The 20,359-nt window shown below is 43.8% G+C and overlaps 1 protein-coding gene across 2 annotated transcripts in view; it reads right to left on the reverse strand.

Annotated features, from left to right (window-relative positions):
- The window catches only part of tgfb2.S (transforming growth factor beta 2 S homeolog), a 76,416-nt gene extending 57,136 nt beyond the window's left edge, over positions 1–19,280 (reverse strand). Inside the window, exon 1 of one of the 2 annotated variants that reach the window (XM_018264976.2) lies at positions 17,825–19,280. In XM_018264976.2, the coding sequence (XP_018120465.1) occupies positions 17,825–18,170 (346 nt within the window). In that variant the 5' untranslated portion in view covers positions 18,171–19,280. The remainder of the gene's footprint in view (positions 1–17,824) is intronic. The other variant, XM_018264977.2, reaches the window with a different exon arrangement.
- Between the last annotated feature and the right edge of the window lie 1,079 nt (positions 19,281–20,359).

Raw genomic sequence — 20,359 nt, forward strand, 5'->3', positions numbered from 1 at the left:
TTAGACCACTCCATTGACTTTCAGCATTATTTCCATATTATGTCCCATCTCACCAAAGAATAAAGAAGACACAGTTGTCCCAAGCAAGCCAGTTCTGCATGACACATAGTCATGGAAAGATAATAATTGACAAGTTACTCATAGGAGAAGGAGGAGGCTTTTAAGACTTCTCTCACCTCTATGATACCCTGAAACTCTCGAATGGGAAGGATAAACAAAAACACGCTAAACCGCAGCCATTCCATTCTCATTATTACATCCCCCTAGGATTTCTGACTAACCTGTGAGAAGTCAAAAGCTAAGGGATTTTACACTACAAAATAAAATCCCTTGAGTAAACAAAAGCATGGGATTCGTGATTATCCAGCAGACTATAAGCTTTTACAGATCTGCTGTACACTTGGAAAGAGAAATCGAAGAGTAACATCTGTATCCGGAAGGTGACGACCAATATAAATAGTGCCTCGCTCCTTTTCATGACATGGCCCTGTGCAACAGATTAAATACAAGCAGGATAAAACAGAAAGATGTTTAATAGTGCACAGACTCTGGCCAGGTTGTATCTTAAAATGTTTTGCTAATTACAGTAGTAAGAACGTAATATGTGTAAAGTAACTCCTGAGCGCTTAGTATCAGTGCAATCCATAAGAATCTGGAATAAATTGAGCTCAATGCTAATATTTTTTGTTTGTGTGCAGTATATGCACAGATAGAGCTTGTTAGATAGTGTTACTATTGGACAGTATCCCCAACCCCAACATGATGATCATCACCCCACTTTGATTTTGCTCCCAGTGGCCTATACATAGGTGTTCATTAGTAAATTCCTGGTTTTGAAGCAAGCTTTGGAGGCATAAAGAACAAGCTTACAGGCCAAACACAAGCACCTCGAAGGTGGAAACACTGTTTCCACTAAAATGTGGCTAGGTGACCCTTGCTGTGGGTCAAGTCTATAACTTGATCATATGGGGCCATGTCCAGGGCAAAAGTCCACAAAAATTCACCAAGGGTTTCCATGGATAAGCAAAAGACTGATTTGATAAGTCCACCTTTCATTTTTATTACAGTATATTATTTTATGATACAAATCCTTTAAAGCTACACTAACCACATCACACTTTGATAAACCCCTCTGAAACTAATTAGACGGGTCTCCATAACATAAACAGTTGGCTCTCCTGAATTCTGTCCCCCCCAAGAAATAGCAACCGCACATGCAGAGTGAGCGGAGCGGAGCTCACAGGAGCCATCTTCTTCTCTTCGGCAATCTTCGCAAAGTGATCGGCGTATTGGCGCATGTGCAGTTGGAGCAATCTTCCTGTTCGCGACAACTATGCATGCGCCGAAAGAGACGGAAATTGCGGAAAAAAGGGGAGGAAGAAGACACGAAGATTACGGAAGAAAAGAAGATGCTCCAGTGCGCTCACTCTGCATGTGTGGTCGCTATTTATTGGGGGGAGGCAGGGATGTGGCCAGCAGAGGGGGCAATTGGGGACTTATCACAATGGGGGGTTTAGTTCTCCTTTAACACACCTACTTAGCTTCACCTGCACTAGTCATCCATAACATTTTCAGGCCAGAAGACCTGAGTGTGATTGGGATGAAACTTGGTTTATAACTTGGTTTTATATTAGTGGATTCCAAAAAATGATCCTTATAAAGGCTAAGGAACCCCAATCCAACCCAACTGTCCCATTTTGAGGTGCATCTGCCCACAAAGGTTTAAAAAGTCCCTGCCAACAATAACACCAGACTGAGAGACCACATAGTGGCACAGAAGAATTACAGCACAACCAGCTCACTCGCTACAATCCCAACCAAGGGTTGGACTTCTGCAGGAACGGCTGCCATGAGACTTACTGAAATGTATCCAGCGCTTAAATATTCACTTGTGTTTCCCAGAACATTTTAATTTCATCCATGGCAACAACAGAGGATTTAAAACGAAAAAAGAATCAGACCTGCGAAGTCCTTGGACGTAGTGACACATAAGAAGGCAGCTTACTATTGCTCCGACTCATGAATAGCTCCCTTTTATTTCTGAGAATGATGTCAAGAAGACAGATGCAGTATTTCTCAGTATGGTGAGGTTTTGATATGGCAAGAGGAAGCCAAACATACAGGGCCAAGGTCAAAAGCAAAGGTATGCAGTTCAAATAACGTTGCTGTATTAGCAAACTCAACACAAGCCTACAACACATGCCGCTCTCTTCTCCTGCTCTTCTCCAGCACCGGATACAATACATATAGGACTATGGATGCACTAAATCTATTATAATCTAATACTAAACCCTCTACAAAATATTTGTCTGAACTGAGAACCAAATTTGAACCCTAATGAGCATATTAAAATTTGAAGATAACCAAAAATTCTATAAACTTTGAACAAAGAAACTGTTGCATTCACCATTAAAGTCCAGGGTCGGATTAGGCTGGTGGGATACGGAGAAAAAAGCCGGTGCGACCCATGGCCCCCACCAAACCAGAACTGCTCCCCCTGCTGTAAACTTCACATGAGCGATCCCCCACCATCCTGAATGCGGCTGCAAGGAGAAAATGTAAGGTACATAGTGTGCATCGAGGTGGCATTTAGAAGAGGTGAAGCTCATAACTGGGTTGGAGGGCCTTGAGGTGGCAGCCCCAGTGGGCCCAGAAGTGTTGGACTGGCCCACCGGGTTACCAGGAAAGCTCCCGGTGGGCCCTGGTGTCAGTGGGCCTCTTGCTTTTAGCCATTTGGTCTATTTCTTTATGGGAACAAAGAGGTTTAATAATGGAAGAATAGAGAATAGTATGTAGAGAAAAGAGACTAGGAGAATAAAGAGGTTGAGTGAGGAGAGGAGGAATAATAGTTTGGAAAGTGGGCCCTCAACCTAAGGTTCTCTGGTGAGCCCCTGGTACCCCAGTCCGACACTGGGGCCCAGGCACCCCATTTCAACATGGTTAAAGTAACATGACTTTAAGGGTTCTTCAACAAAGGTTTGGCCAAATCCTGGACATCATTTCAGCACATGACTTTTGTGCAGTTGCTGTGTTTTGTTTAACGGTTCTGTTATCTTATTTGACACATTCAAATAAAATAATAAGTAAGTAGTCAGGGCCTCTAACCTAAATAGGTAGTAACTAGAGTTGCCACCTCACCCCTTTAGGGCAGAGACACACGCAAATATTCGGGGAGATTTAGTTGCCCGGCGATAAATCACCTCTTCTACGGACGACTAATCTCCCCAAAAAGCTTCCCGCCGGCTAGAATCTAAATCGCCGTCGAGAAGGCACTCGGAGTGCTTTGTTTTCCGAAGTCGCCCCAAGGTTTCCTCGTGAGGCAACTACGGGCGACTTCGGAAAACAAAGCCATACCGACGGCAATTTAGATTCTAGACGGCTGGAAGGCAGTTCGGGGAGATTAGTCGCCAGAAGAGGCGATTTGTCGCCGGGCAACTAAACCCCCCCGAATCTTCACATGTGTCTCTGCCCCTAAAGCCAAACACATATGAAATCCGCAGCCTGCATGGCTAATTAGCAATTCATTTAAATGCATGCTGCAGATTGAACTGATTTATGTGCAGCCATGTATCATGCATGGAAATGAATTGCTAATTAATCATGCAGGCTGTGGTTTCCATATGTGCTCGGTTTTAAATGGGAGAGGTAGCAACCCTAGTAGTAGCTGAGGCTCATTTGCAAGAGCAGGGCTATGAACAAAGTGCAAAAAACTGGTGCAAAGTGCATAAAGCTTCTATGACATTTCAGTGTTGTGATGTAAGCGCCGAAGCGCCGAACGCTAGCGTTAATTCGCTAGAGTTTGGCATTTTCGTTACTGCGCAAATTCACTAACGAACGCTGGCGTAGTTTCGCTAGTGTTACTTCGCACCCTTATGCCAGGCGAATTTTCACTAACGACGTAACTACGCAAATTCACTAACTTGCGCAGTGTACTGAACGCTACCTTTTACGCTAGACTTCCTTCGCCACCTCAGACCTGGCAAAGCGCAATAGAGTAGATTGGGATTGTTTCAAAAAAAGTAAAAAAGTCAAAAGTCCCAAAAAACGCTGGCGTGTTTTCTACATTATGGGTGATAGGCTGAAAAAGATCGAAATTTTTTTTGGGGCTCCCCTCCTTCCCCCCTACATTTCCTGACTCATGGCAACTTAACTATACAGTGGGCACATGTGTAGGGCAAAATAAAATTTTTATTTGATGATTCGAAGGTTTTCTTGGCATTTGTAGTGCTTATAAGTATTCCTCCATTGAAATTTGAATTTGGCGCCGTATGCAAATTAGCCTTCGCTAGCGTAACTTCGCTTTACATAGCGAATCAACGCTAGCGCAACTTCGCAACCTTACGCTACCCCTGAGCGCAACTTCAGATTTTAGTGAATTTGCGGAGCGCTGGCGAAACTACGCCTGGCGAAGTGCAGCGAAGTGCGGAGAAGTGCGGCGAAGCGTGGCGAAGTTGCGCCTGGCGAAACTACGAATGTTAGTGAATTTGCCCCATAGAGTGCAAAGAGGTGCATCCAATGGAGTAGGTGAAAGTGCTCAATGTATAGGCCCTGAAAAAGGAAAAATGCGCTGCCATTAGCAATCAAGTATTTGCATCTGTAAAATTGGTGAATGAGTCCCTTTAACTCTTATATAGGGATTAATGCACCCCTGTTATAAAAGATTTTACTAAATATTGTGTATTAGAAAGACCTCTGTTAATATAGTAGGGTCTGTAACCCATATGGGAAAATTTTATTCTGAAAGGAACTGACCGCTCTAGTAGTCAGGAGAAACATGGTCCCAATAAGTGGTGCACAAATCCAGAGAGCTGCTCATTCCTCTCTTTTGTGTCATTTTGGTTTTTCAGAATTATAAACAAGTGAAAGGAGTTGTGGTTTGCCCAATTTCCTGATGGGTAGCAATTGCTTTAGTACGACAGGACAGATGTAAGTATTGAGAAACTAGACAGCGAGAGAAAGGTCCACTTTGAGTTTCATGCCCAGGATATGTGCTCAGAAGATCAGGCGATCAGGTGGTAGCTCTCCTTCCCCTACCTGTTCCTAGTCTTGTAATTGATTAAAGGATAAGTAAACCTGAAAAATAAGTGAATATAAAATTGATGAGGGGGCTATTCTAAGCACTTTTGCAATGTACATTCATTATTTATTTATTTATTTATTTTAAATTCCAAGATATTAAAGGATACATGTACTGTTACTATGAATGAATATTGTTACTACAGCGCCACCTGCTGGCTATTTTCCCACCAGTCTGACCACCAAGTAGTCAGGGAAGTTGTCAGGAGAAAGAAAGAGGCTGCTCTGATGTTCTTCTGCTTAGGAAAGATGTGAGAAAGGTTTCTAATTTTTCCTAAGCAGAAGAACATCAGAACAGCCTCTTTCTTTCTCCTGACAATTTCCTTGACTACTTGGTGGTCAGACTGGTGGGAAAATGACCAGCAGGTGGTGCTGTTGGTATCTCAGTGGACACTTCTACCATGGTCAGACAGTTTTCCGGACTATTAAATATATTGGCTTACTTGCCATCTGAGAAAGTATGAAATGGGGGGGGGGCTGATCAGCCCATAACTGTGAGATCTTTGTGGAGCTTATTTTCCCTTTTAAAAAGTGCTTCTTTCTTCCTCTTAAAGGAACAGTAACACAAAAAATGAAAGTGCATTAAAGTAATGCTAATATTATGTACAGATTGCCCTGCACTGCTACAACTGGTGTATTTGCTTCAGAAACTCTACTACAGTTTATATAAACAAGCTGCTGTGTAGCCATGGGGGCAGCCATTCAAAGCTGAAAAAGGAGAAAAGGCACAAGTTACACAGCAGATAACAGATAAGCTCTGTAGTATACAATGGGATTTTTCAGAACGTATCTGTTATCTACTGTGGATCCTGTGCTTGAATGGCTGCCCCCATGGCTACACAGCAGCTTGTTTATATAAACTATAGTAGTACTTATCTGTTATCTACTGTGTATCCTGTGATTGAATGGCTGCCCCCATGGCTACACAGCAGCTTGTTTATATAAACTATAGTAGTACTTATCTGTTATCTACTGTGTATCCTGTGATTGAATGGCTGCCCCCATGGCTACACAGCAGCTTGTTTATATAAACTATAGTAGTACTTATCTGTTATCTACTGTGTATCCTGTGATTGAATGGCTGCCCCCATGGCTACACAGCAGCTTGTTTATATAAACTATAGTAGTACTTTTCTGTTATCTACTGTGTATCCTGTGCTTGAATGGCTGTCCCCATGGCTACACAGCAGCTTGTTTATATAAACTATAGTAGGGTTTCTAAAGCAAACACACCAGTTTTTACCAGTGCAGAGCAACTGTACATTATATTGTCATTCTTTCGAATATTTTCATATTTTGGTGTTACTGTTCCTTTAACGACACTGAACACAGCACAAGTCCCTTGGCACTAATGGAAAATCCATTTATAAGGATGGCGGCCCGTTCATGTATCCTAATTAAGCATTTATTTTATTCCGATGAATCTTTGCTTTGTTCCAACAGAATAAAGGGGATCTGAGCCTTGTGCTTGTGGAAGCAAATTGTTTATTCTGTATTTCTATCACAGTCAGGAGAATGAATGAAGTCCCTGTACGTATTATTTGTGGGTCGCCTGCCCTTCCGCTGATATATGAAAAGAATAATTCACGAGAGACGTTTCCGAAAACAAATCAACGCTGATGCCTCCATTGAACGCAAGCTTTAGGCCTTTGATAGTGAGCGTTCCCTTCCCACTTTAAAATCTCATTTTATTTGCTAGGCTTTTTGCCAAAAAAAATTTCAAAAAAAGAAAAAAATGATAATTTCCTCTGGTGGAAGTAATGGTTTGTATGGTACTCCATCAAGTGCCCGCAGTTCAGCAGGAAGTACTCGGAAAACGCGGTCAGACCCTTTGCTTTCATTTCCGCACTATAAAGGACCTGCTCATGTTTCTCTAAGAAGCTGCTGCTGCAATGTATAAAAATGACCTTAACGGCTGAATAATTAAATGAACATAACCTGACTACAAAGCTGAATTCACAACTTTCTTCCACAACATTAGCTCATCGGGCGAGATGAACAAGAAACTGTAAGGTCTGTGTGATAGAATAAGGCTTTGGAAAGTGAGAGGCTGCTTCACATCAGGCCCTGCCCCCATGGAGCTTACAATCAAAGGTCCCTATCACATTCACACACACAAGAGTCAGTTTCATCAGGGACCAATTAACCTGCCTTTATGTTTTTGGAGTGTGGGTGGAAACCGGAGTAGCCGAGGGAAACACACAGAACATACAAGGGATCATTTATTATTACCTTGATAAAGAGCACAGCAAGAACAGGCACTAAGGGACATGCACTAAGGGACAGGCACTAAGGGACATGCACTAAGGGACAGGCACTAAGGGACATGCACTAAGGGACAGGCACTAAGGGACAGGCACTAAGGGACATGCACTAAGGGACAGGCACTAAGGGACATGCACTAAGTGCCAGGCACTAGGGGACAGGGACTAAGGGACAGGCACTAGGGGACAGGGACTAAGGGACAGGCACTAGGGGACAGGGACTATGGGACAGGCACTAGGGAACAGGGACTAAGGGACAGGCACTAATTGATAGGCACAGGCCTAGGGGACAGGGACTAAGGGACAGGCACTAGGGGACAGGGACTAAGGGACAGGCACTAGGGGACAGGGACTAAGAGACAGGCACTAGGGGACAGGGACTAGGGGACAGACACTAGGGGACAGGGACTAAGGGACAGGCACTAGGGGACAGGGACTAAGGGACAGGCACTAGGGGACAGGGACTAAGAGACAGGCACTAGGGGACAGGGACTAGGGGACAGGGACAGGCACTAGGGGACAGGGACTAAGGGACAGACAAAAGGGGACAGGGACAAGGGGACAGGCACTAGGGGACAGGGACTAAGGGACAGGCACTAAGGGACAGGCACTAGGGTACAGGGACTAAGGGACAGGCACTAAGGTACAGGCACTAGGGGGACAGGAACTAAGGGGACAGGCACTAGGGGACAGGGACTAGGGGACAGGCACTAGGGGACAGGGACTAAGGGACAGGCACTAAGGGACAGGCACTAGGGGGACAGGGACTAAGGGGACAGGCACTAGGGGACAGGGACTAGGGGACAGGCACTAGGGGACAGGGACTAAGAGACAGGCACTAGGGAACAGGGACTAAGGGACAGGCACTAGGGGATAGGGACTAGGGGACAGGCACTAGGGGACAGGGACTAAGGGACAGGCACCAGGGGACAGGGACAGGCACTAGGGGACAGGGACTAAGGGACAGGCACTAGGGGACAGGGACTAAGGGACAGGCACTAGGGTTTTTTTCCGGATAACGGATCTTTCCATAATTTGGATCTTCATACCTTAAGTCTACTAAAAGATCATTTAAACATGAAATAAACCCAATAGGCTGGTTTTGCTTCCAATAAGGATTAATTATATCTTAGTTGGGATCAAGTACAAAGTACTTTTTTATTATTACAGAGAAAAAGGAAATGATTTTTAAACATTTGGGGGCAGATTTATCAAAGGTCGAAGGTGAATTTTCGAATTTAAAAAAATTCTAATTTTGAGCTATTTTTTGTGTACTTCGACTAGGGAATAGTCCAAATTCTATTCGAATTGTCTTTAAAAATTTGACTATTCGCCATATAAAACCTGTCGAATTGCTGTTTTAGCCTATGGGGGACCTCCTAGAACCCACTTGGAGTCAATTGGTGGACTTTGAAAAATCGAATTTTTTGGGGGGGAATTCGGCAAAGTACAGACCTTTTCGATTGAAAACGGACCTATTTGGCCAAAAAAAACTTCGACTTCATTTCGGTTGGTCTTTCTGATTTTGAAGTTTTTCACACAGGGCAATATTTAAGTCTGGTGCCACCCTAAGTATGGAAGTGACGCCACCCACACGGGTCATGCATATGTCACTTCTGCTTATCGCTGCGATGGGCCCCCTCAGTCCTGCTTTAAGCACCCGGGGGATTTCTTTTGTTTTTATTTTTATTTAAAAAATGCATTCAGTTACAGGTATAGGATCCGTTATCCAGATATGCAGATAGTTCTGAATTACAGGAAGGCAGTCTCCCATAGACTCCATTTTACTCGATATAATACAAATGATTTCCTTTTTCTTTGTAAAACGAAGACAGTACCTTGTACTTGATCCCAACATATAATTAGGGATGCACCGAATCCAGGATTCGGTTCGGGATTCGGCCAGGATTCGGCCTTTTTCTGCCGAACCGAATCCTAATTTGCATATGCAAATTAGGGGTGGGGAGGGAAATCGCGTGACTTTTTGTCAGAAAACAAGGAAGCAAAAAATGTTTTCCCTTCCCACCCTAATTTGCATATGCAAAGTACAGTTTTCGGCCGAATCTTTTGCAAAGGATTCAGGGGTTCGGCCGAATCCACAATAGTGGATTCGGTGCATCCCTACATATAATTATTCCTTATTGAGATGAAAACCATTTTATTGGGTTTATTTAATGTTTAAATAATTTTTTTAGTTGATTTAAAGTATGTAGATCCAAATTACAGAAAGACCCCTTATGTTTTCTGCATAACAGGTTCCACACCTGTATATGGGCACAGACTGAGTGCCCCCCCCCCAAAAAAAAAACTGCCACCCTGGGCACAGACTTTCGGGGGCCTATATATATAAATACAGCCCTGTATACAACTAGTGTAGGGGTTCATACCTCCCAACATTTTGGAATTAAAAAGAGGGACAAAAAAGTTGCAGCATGTAGTGCGGCAAATTTTATTTGATCACACCCGTTTTTGTGGCCACACCCCCTAATTACCATGTTCATTTGGCAGGTTATGAAAGCTTGAACATATTTCTGTGGTTTTTTTTTCAGTTATTACAGTTTTGCTAATAAAGGTGAATTTCCCTTTAAGCTGTGAGCCTAACTTCTCCCAAGGGACCTGTTATCTTATATTGTTACAATTACTTATTTGCTTATTTCGAAATTGTTACAAAAGTATCTAATCTTCTGCTGTGGCTGTTCTGGGCTCTGCCAAAAGCCAAATAAGTTAAAAACTTTGTGTCTTTTTCTGGCTGTTCAGTGCAGAGAAAAAAAGGACTTTCCAGTACAAACGAGGGATTGCGGGTTGAGCTGTCAAAAGAAGGACTGTCCCTCTAAAAACGGGACAGTCGGGAGGTCTGGCAGGGGTTATTTGCCCTTTTCAGTTCAAGCTCTCCTTGGAGGATCGAGCTTTGGTCAGGGTCCCTCTTAGCTTATACATAACAAAATTATTATCAATAAAGGATAAAATCAAACCATTGTATCCATCATTTACCCATAGATAGGGCTGCCAACCTTTATGTTTGGGGAAAACGGGCAGGGGGCGGAGTGGGTGACGTCGGAGGCGGGTGCGTCTGGGTTGAGTGGGTGATGTCAGAGGCAGGCTTGGTGAGGGGCGGAACGGATGATGTAGGGGGTGGGACTGATGGCTGATCGCTGTGTCATTCACTTCACTGTCCTGTATGGATTTCCTAATTTGCAAATCTGGACAGGAACTTTTCACCAGGGCAGCCCTTCCCTTCTACCTATAGAATATCTAGGACAACAACTACGTTTTCAGGCCACATCTCCTTACTGACCTGTAAGCTGCAGGCTGAGTGCCATCTGACAAAGTGCCAGTCCCCCAGGGACCTACTGGCATAAGGGCATCCAGTTTTACTTATTCTTTTCCTCTTGGAAAAAACTAAACCCATCAGACAGTTCTTTAACCCAGGCGTCCATAGGTGGAATCTCTAAGCAGCAACGTATGGATTGTTTCACATTCACCTTTCATCACCTCTGCCCTCAGCAATTTGCTCTAAACACTGACGCTGGGGGCAACAGTGCAGCAATTGCCGGGAATCCACGCGCCAACTGGCAGTTTTACTCATTGCTTCTCTTTCTTATTTTATTTTTCTACTTATTTATTCTGCAGTTGAATTTCCTGTTACCCGGCCTGGCTCTTCTCCTCCAATCCAGCTCAGATAAGGGAGCGACTGTTCATTTTTCATCTCCCAATGCCAAAAAAAAAAAAAAAAGAACACCTCCCCCTTGGTTTTGGATACCTGCCCTTAAATATCTGTCATTCTTTCACTTGTAATCCATCATTGTAACTAATTCTTAATCCTCTGCCACTGAAGACTCTAATGCTTCTTCTGCAAAGGGGATAATTATATCCCTCCTATTCTGACTCGTGACTTGTGTTTATTCGCTTGAAGTATCCCACCCATTCATCACCTTACTCAAAGAGAGGGGGGTTCCCTGGCTGATGAAAGAAGGCTGGGCACCCTATTTTTTTTTTTTTTGGATGGGGATAGTTATGTTAGGGCTACAGGTTGGGCGTCCCTGGCTACTACTGATAATATTCCCGTTGCCTTTCCTATAATAGGATCTTTGCCATGTTCAAAGGAAAAGTTAAAGGGGGTGCTTCACCCGTGAATTAACTTTTAGAATGTTATAGTACGGCCAATTCTATTGGTCTTCATTATTTATTTTTTCTACTTTTTTTTTTAGTACTGGTTGCTAGGGTGATTTGAACAACAACAACCGAATCATTGAAAAGGCAAACTGGAGAGCTGCTGAATAAAAAGTTAAATAACTAAAAAAACACAAATAATAAAAAAAATTAAAACCAGTTGCAAATCGTCTCAGACTATCACTCTCTACATCAGGGGTCCCCAACCACTGGGCCGCAGACAGTCCTGAACTGGGCCACCGAACAATGAAAGTGGTGGGCCGAATTTGAACCAAATTGGAAGCCGACTCCTCCGAACCCCTCCCCGACCCCCTCTGACACCTTCCGACCCCCCCGTCTCCCTCCCGACCCCCTCCAACCCCTTATGACCCCCCCGCAACCCCCTCCGACTCCCCCCTCCCCCGGTCCCTGGGCCAAAAAAGGTTGGGGACCACTGCTCTACATCATACTAAAAGTTCATTTAAAGGTGAACAACCCCTTTAAAGGAGAAGGAAAGGTTAAAACTAAGTAAGCCTTAGTAAGCCTTAGAAAGGTCTTTATAAATACACCAGTAAACCCTCAAAGTTGTGCTGCTCAAAAGAAAGACTGCATTTCTATTGTGTACACATGGGCTTCTGTATCAGACTTCCTGCCTTCAGCTTAAACCTCCTTGCCCAGGGCATGAGCATGCTCAGTTTGCTCCACTCCCACCCCCTTTCCTTCTCTGCTGTAATCTAAGCCTAGAGCTATGAGTGAGCAGGGAGCAATGTCACACCAAGCTAATATGGCAGCTGCTATCCTAAACAAACAGAGAGCTTCTAAATCTTTTTACTCGGGTATGGTAAAGCATTCTGCAGAATAAATATAGTGTTATAGCTTGCACTATTGCAGCTAATCTATTGGCAACAAAATGCCTCTGTAGCTTTGCTTTTCCTCCTGAGCTGATAATACGAAAAAGGGTTAATACACGATGCGGAAAAAATCATTTATAGTGGAGGGGGGGGGTGAGTAGGTAGCAAAACAACAAGCATCCAGTTATCCCAAACAAGGGCACAAGTCTTGCCTGTTAGTAATGTCCCCTCTATTATAGTCAGTCCCTGGGCTTTTCCTTAGGAACTGAGGTCTATTTGGGTGTATAACAGTGCTCTGTGTTCCCCTTCGAAATGCTTCTGACCTTTAGACGTTATCCTAATAGTTTGTTCTCTCTCTCTGCTGCCCAGCTCCTTATTAATTCAGTTATGACATTGGCTCGAGCCAAGCAGCTTTATCCCCTCCCCTGCAAGTTAAAAAGAACGAAACATTCTAAATAAAATATGAATGCGTCCAATGAAATGGAAAATGCCACCGCCACACCAAGAAAGTGCCCCTGTGTTTATTCTGGGTCATATCGGATGAAAATAATATTTTAGGGGGAAAAAATGCCATTTATGGGTATTACGCTGCAAAAACACCCTTATTATACTGCAAGTATTTCTTTTAATTTCCCTTTATGCGTGCCTCATGTAAACGTGAAAATTGTTTTCCCTTAGTTTCTTGCAGTTTCAGCATTGCAAAAGGCACCTTTGTTCTCTAGCTGCCTGACCAACATCTTCCCATATACCTCCAGCGCCAGTCATGAGTCCCCCCCCCAAGAAGAATCAAATGACCATTCCATAGATAAGCCTTCTGTATAATGAGCTGATCCTTGTGTCAAAGCCAAACAAAGGTTTCATCGTAGGCAAGAGAGGGGCTTGTTTATACAGAGCTCTTTGTCTCCATTTGAGAAATGATTGTGAATTTGTGAAGAAGAAGAAGCAAGTTAAGACAAATTACCATTCCCTAGATAAGCCTTCTGTATAATAAACTGATCCTTATGTCAAGACCTAACAAAGGTTTCATCGTAGGCAAGGGAGGGGCTTGTTTATACAGAGCTCATTGTCTCCATTTGAGAAATTATTGTGATGAGCCCCCAGAAGAAGCAAGTTAATACAAACCACCATTCCCTAGATAAGCCTTCTGTATAATGAACTGATTCTTACACCAAGGCCTAAAAAGGTTTCATTGTAGGCAAGGGGTGGGGCTTGTTTATACAGAGCTCATTGTCTCCATTTGAGAAATGATTGTGATGAGCCCCCAAGAAGAAGCAAGTTTAGAAAAATGACCATTCCCTAGATAAGCCTTCTGTATAATGAACTGATCCTTACATCAAGGCCTAATAAAGGTTTCATTGTAGGCAAGGGATGGGGCTTGTTTATACAGGGATCATTTTCTCCATCTGAGAAATGAAAATATGAAAATTTCTAGAAAAAGCACAATACATTTTCAACACAAGTCCTATGTGTTGTGCTGATGTTTAGCTAATAAATACAGTGTGCGCTGCCCCTGTAACCATTAGTAAATGTCCTGTTTTTATTCTACATAACCAAGAATCACAAGCAGGAAGTGAAGACTGCAAAAGAACAGTTAGTTTCTCTGGTTGGCTGGGGGGGGAAACTGGCTGAATAAACATGTGTTCTCATATATATGTTTCTGTTCTCAATGCTTTTTGAACATTCCAGTACTATAAGGGACTACAATTTAATTTTAACCCCACCCACTACAGAGATGGATGCAAACACAAAGACGGAAAAGTAGCTACAAAAAGTATTGAAATCCCAGTTACAAACAGGTTGGTGCATTATAAATATATGAGTTAAAAACAATAAACAGCTATGCATACCTTCCAACTGTCCCGTTTTGAGCGGGACAGTCCCTATTAGTTAATTGGCTCTTGGCAGAGAGCCCAGAATAGATACTTAAGATACATTTGTAACAGTTTTGTCTCTTGGGAGAAATTAGACTCACAGCTTAAAGGGCAATTCACCTTCATTAGTAAAACTCTAATAAAACATAAAAACGACAGAAATGTGTTCAACTTTAAAAACCCGGCAAATTTTGTAAAATGGGCATGGCAATTAGGGGGTGTGTCCCTTTAAATTAGCGTTTAGTAGGATGTAGAGAGTGATATTCTGAGACCATCTGCAATTGGGTTTCATATTTTATTTGTAGCTTTTGAGTTATTTAGCTTTATATTCAGCAATCTGGTTGCTAAGGTTCAAATGACACTAGCAACAATGCATTAATTTTAATGAGAGACTGGAATATGAATAGGAGAGGAACTGAATAGAAAGAGGAGCAATATAAAGTAGTAATATCATTACATTTGTAGCCTTACTGAGCATTTGTTGTTAGGTGGGGTCAGTGACCCCAATTTGAAAGCTCAAAAACTATAAAAATAAAATAATGAAGACCAATTGAGACATTGCTTAGAATTGGCCTTTTTATAATATACTAAAAGTTCACTTAAAGGTGAACTTTAAAGGGTTGGTTCATATTTAAGTTAACTTTCAGTATAGAATGGCTAATTCCAGGGCCAGACTGGAACCTTGGGGGCCCATCAGGGCTGCAAAAGGAACGGCAATCCTGGAAGTCCCTGGGGCTCCTTCCGACCTCCAATACATGTCCCCAGTGCAAATGTCATTTTTATTCTTTTTCATAGTTATTGAATTATTTGCCTTCTTCTTCTGATTCTGTCCAGCGTCCAAATGTTGGGAGGGGGTTTCGCTGACCCCATCTAAAAGCCAATAAAGCTTCCAATGTATTGTTATTGCTACTTAATATTACTCATCCTTCTATTCAGGCCTCTCCCATTCATATTCCAGTCTCTTATTCATATCAGTGCATGGTTGCTAGGGTAATTTGGACACTAGCAACCAGATTGCTGAAATAGTAGAGCTGCTGAATAAAAAGCTAAATAACTCAAAAGCAGCAAATAATAAAAAAAAAAAATGCTAATGGTCTCAGAATATCACCCGCATTGTACTAAACATTAACGCAAAGGTGAACAACCCCTTACTTGCAGTACACCATCACTGACTAGCGGGGTCAGGACTAGGCATTTACTATAATGCACTGTATTAACTAGGGATGCACCGAATCCAGGATTCGGCCTTTTTCAGCATTCGGCCGAATCCTTCTGCCCGGCCGAACCAAATCCTAATATGTGCAAATTAGGGGCGGGAGGGAAATCGTGTGACAAGTAAGTAAACTGTGACTTTTTGTCACAAAACAAGGAAGTAAAAAATGTTTTCCCCTTCCCACCCCTAATTTGCATATGCAAATTAGGGTTCGGATTCGATGTGTGCATTTTCCTTACAGACTGTTTGGTGCTAAAATCATAAATAAAGTGAATGGGCAAACTGAATCCAGTAATGAATCAAGCTCTGCATGCCAGTTTCTCATTAAACAAAAGTTTTTGACAGCTCCTGTAAAACTCAAATAATGAAAATCTCCCATCCCATCCCCCCCAAAAAAAAACCTTTTACAATAATTCCCCGCTCGGCCTGAATACAGAGAGAGTAATGGAAAGTTATCCTCATCACACACTCACTAAAAAATACCAGAGCTTCCCAAATCTTCCTCGCACTCCAGACTGAAAACTTCTAACGCCCTCTGTTGGTAGATCGAGGACCTGCACCCTCCCACCAGCACCAACTTTTCCAAGTCAATTTTCGTTTTTTACAGATAATTATCATGAACAGAAAAAAAAAAAAAGAATACAATTGTTTTTTTTATGTTTTTACCATGATTTAAACAAGGCTACTTTCCATCAGGTTCCAGAGAAGCAAAACCCTCCTAGATTGCATGACAAGACTTACTTTCCTTCTTCTAACCTTGAAGGGGAGGGTCATTTTTTCCAGACTGTGACAGTAGAAGATATCAAAGGCCTAAGGATCTACTGATCTCAAGGCTAAGAATATTCACATGTTTTTGGACATTTGGGGGCAACTGCTAATGTATATTGAAATACCTGTACATCCTTTCTACCAGGAGATGCCATTCACTATGACAGTCAGTGGTTGCCATCCACTTATGATAAATTAGCAACTTACCAGAGGAACTGAAGAGGTTAGAAGAGTCAAAGAGTCCATCCACCATGGTCGTATATAAATATATATATATATATATATATATAGCATAAAGTATTCACATGCCAAAAATGAGAGGTTCTAACTGTCACTCAAAGAATGTTCCTGTGGCCAACTGTGCATACAGTTCTGCTGCTTTGCTAACCCAGATCCAACCTACAGAGTATAGCCATACATCCCATCTTGGATCTTGTTAGAGCTCATCGGAGCAAGATACCGGAGCATGGCTTGGAGAGGACCCAGAAGAGGAACCAGAATTTAGAAAAACTTGGACAGAATGAGAACATCGGTGGTGAAATCCATAAGCAGGTTGCAAGAAGGTATTTTACACTAGATTTCCATATGATGCTGATCAACTACCTGCCTCACATTGGCATTGACCTCTACGACACAATAGTACACACTGGGAAGTACAGTCATGGAATTCTACCAAAAATGGGTTGACCAAGAGTCACCACAGGGCCATGAAGTAACGTTTCCTCCATAAGGCTGACTACCATGGTACCGCTAAACCTATTTTCAGACTCCTTTTTACTTTACAGAAGGTGCAATGAGCTTACAAGGTGTCCCCACTACCTGAAATTGAGGGGATGTCATCAATAATACAGGTTTTCTTTTCCACCTACCGCTGACTCAAACTTTCAGGTCTCCCATTGGCTGAGTGGACTGGGGGAGGTGAACCTTGTTGACTTTTTTGGTGGTTGTATTAATTATAGATATTACTACCTGGGCAAGTTGGGTTTAAGAGGAGAGCATGGCATGAGTTATTAATAACCCTATCGACTATTAGAAGTCATAAATTTGAAATACATATCTGATCACTAAAAGAAGTACTGTTAGCCCTATAGGATTATTGGTCACCCCACAGACTATAGTAAGTATGCATGCAGTCATATTACAGGGGTGCCTATGGGAATAACTGATTTAAGGCTACTGATTTAATTTAAAGCAAAGGGACATCATTTCATCCTAAAGTAGAAGCCTGCAAGTATGACCGGTGCCCATGCAGCTCTCCTACTAAAAGTGCATTATATAACTCTGTAGCCAGAGTTATCCCAAAGTGACAGCTATAGATGGGATCAATTTCTTTGGGGATAACCATGGCTGCTTCTTTACAAATGTGTGTCGGTGACTGGTGACCCATCTATGTTCCTCAGAGAAAGTGGTAACGATGGCAGTTCTACTTTCACCAGTGAACGTCCCAAATAAAGATAAACAGATGATCCAGGTCAAGGGAACCCAAAGTCAAGCCAACTAAAGTCTGAGTCTAGTCTTGATATAAGGCCAAGGTAGATAAGGCTTGATGGCACCTACATGGAGATACAGGCACCTTTATATGAGTCTATATAAGCCCCCACACAGCACCCTCAGCCCCAGGACAGTACTTACTTTCAGAGGTGAAGTAGGGGAGCATGTCAATTTTGTAAACCTCTTTGGCATAATACTCATCTTCACTCCTCTCCCTCTCACAGGAGGCAGCTCTCTCGTTGGCCTTCTCCTGAAGAAGGTCTCTAGTGCTGTTGTAGATAGAAATGACATCCTGGGAAACCTCTCCGGGCTCCGGGTAATCCTCAGGGGGGCTGTTTAGCTTCAGCTTGCTCAGGATCTGCCCCCTAATGGCCTCAATCCTCTTGCGCATGAACTGATCCATGTCCAGGGCACTGCAGGTAGACAGGCTGAGGGCCACAGGGGCCAGTTCCAAGGTCAGGCAGGCAAATAGGACATAGTAGTGCATTTCTTCTCTGGCTAGTGATCCACGTGTCCCAAAATAGAAAAGTATACAAAAAAAAAAGTACAAGAGGAGCTAAGTGCAAATGAAAGGGGAAATGATTGCAAAAAGGAGACAAAGTCCCTTGGGCTAAGCTGAAGGTCTGCTGGAAGGTCCAAGGAGGAGGCTGCAGTTGATGCCCCAGAGAAGTCACAGGGGAGAGAAAGCCCTTGCGATCACATCCAGGGAGTCAGCAGATCAGGGAGAGGCTCCCACACAGGAGAAAGGGATCCAGTGAGTGAAGGCGAGAGCAGCAGAGGGAAATGTTCTCCGACCCCGAGAGGAGAAAGAGTTGGAGATCCAACGTGTCCCGCTGCTTCCACTGCTGCACATAGAGAGACACTAGAGACACACTTAGACAGTCACATAGAGAGACACACAGAGAGTCGCTGCAACATGAACCATCAGCAGAAGGCTGGGCTGCTCCCCCGTCTCCAGTAACAGCAGCTCTGCGCTTGTCTCTGCCTCACTCCGCTCTCTCCGCTACAAAGTGTCAGCCTCGCGCTCCTGTCCGACTCCTCTGTGCGACACTGTCGCTGCTCTTGCGCTCGGTTTGCCCCTTAATTACCTGCGCTTGGCTGTGTCCCCGCATTACACTGAATTAACCCCTGAGTTCCTGTGTGTGCCTTCAGGCGGCCCCCCTGATCTTCTGCACCAAACCTTAACCCTCAGCTGCCCAACATGCAGTAGCCCTGCGCTATATTATACTGCGCCTCCCAGTACTCCCTGCAGCCCTCTAAAAACTCCCTGCATCCCTCTAACTCCCTGCAGCCCCAGCATGAAGCACAGCAGCGTCTGGCACTGGAGCAGCCCCGAGTATCACTGAATCAGCCCCGACTCCCCCGGTGCTGCTGCCGCTGCTCGTCTCGATGTAACATCAATGCGGAGCCTCCTCTATCTGCTCCCGGCGGATAAACTTCACCGCCTTGTGAGGCCGACACGGACATTTATAGGGGGTCGCGCTCGACCACGTGTTCCCCTGATACAAAGTGACGTGGAGCTCAGAGGATTCCTCTCCAGTCAGGGAGACACGGGGCAGGTGGGCTGAGTGGGGTCTCAGCAGCCAGTGATGGGTGTAAAGAGGAGGAGGAGGAGAATACAGAAGTGACGGTTATTTGCCTGTAGATCTAAATTATACTGAATTACATCCAGGGGTGATATGATAACAGCACCCAGTGTCCACCCCAGGGCAGGGCCAAGGTATTTTGGCACCATATCATACACAAGAGCTTCTATCAGTGCCCCCCACCCGGCAGTGTCGGACTGGCTCGGTGGGACACAGGGAAAAAACCCGGTGGGCCCGATCCTCATAGGCCCCCACTGGGCCAGACCCCTTGTCCCAAAGACCCCTCTCACGAAAAGAAAAAGAAATTCGGCGCAACGCCGTCAGCACATGCGCATGGTGCAGTTCTCACATGAGACGCGTCGGCGTAGGGGGAGGGACAGCAGTCTCAGTGGGTCCCGGGCCCCCCAGTCCAACTCTGCCACCCAGTTCTGCATTACCATTTCACACCTTATCATCATCATTTATTTATATAGCGCTGTCAAGATACGCAGTGCTTTACCATTCATATTGCCCCCTGTACCTGTGCCAGCAGCCATCATATTGCCCCCATTTGTACCTATGCCAACTGCAGTCAATCCCTCAGATTGTCCCCAAACCCCCAATCTGTACCTGTGCCAGCATAAGCCAAAACATCCATCATATTGTTACCCCCAATCTGTACCTATCCCAGTGGCAGCAAAAAAAATCCATCATATTGCCCCTAATTTGTACCTGTGCCAACAGCAGCCAAAAAATACACAATATTGTTCCCAAAATATGTATCTGTGCCAACAGCAGCCAAAAAAGCCATCATATTGCCCCAAATATGTATCTGTAGCAGCAGCAGGAGCCAAAAATCCATCATATTGCCCCAAATACAGAATGTATCTGTGCCAGCAGCAGCTAAAAAATCCACAATATTGCCCCAAATATGTACTTGTGCCAGCAGGAGCCAAAAATCCCTCATATTGCCCCCGAATATGTACCTGTGCCAGCAGCTGCCAAGAGGGAGGTGGGGAGTGCTTCTGCCCACAGTACGAATCACAGGGAAAAGGGGGTTGGAACAGGTGGATTATAAAATTGAAAAACTATTAAAGGCCACACAAAAAAG

Source organism: Xenopus laevis, chromosome 5S (genome assembly GCF_017654675.1).
Source record: "Xenopus laevis strain J_2021 chromosome 5S, Xenopus_laevis_v10.1, whole genome shotgun sequence".
NCBI classification, from domain to species: Eukaryota; Metazoa; Chordata; class Amphibia; order Anura; family Pipidae; genus Xenopus; species Xenopus laevis.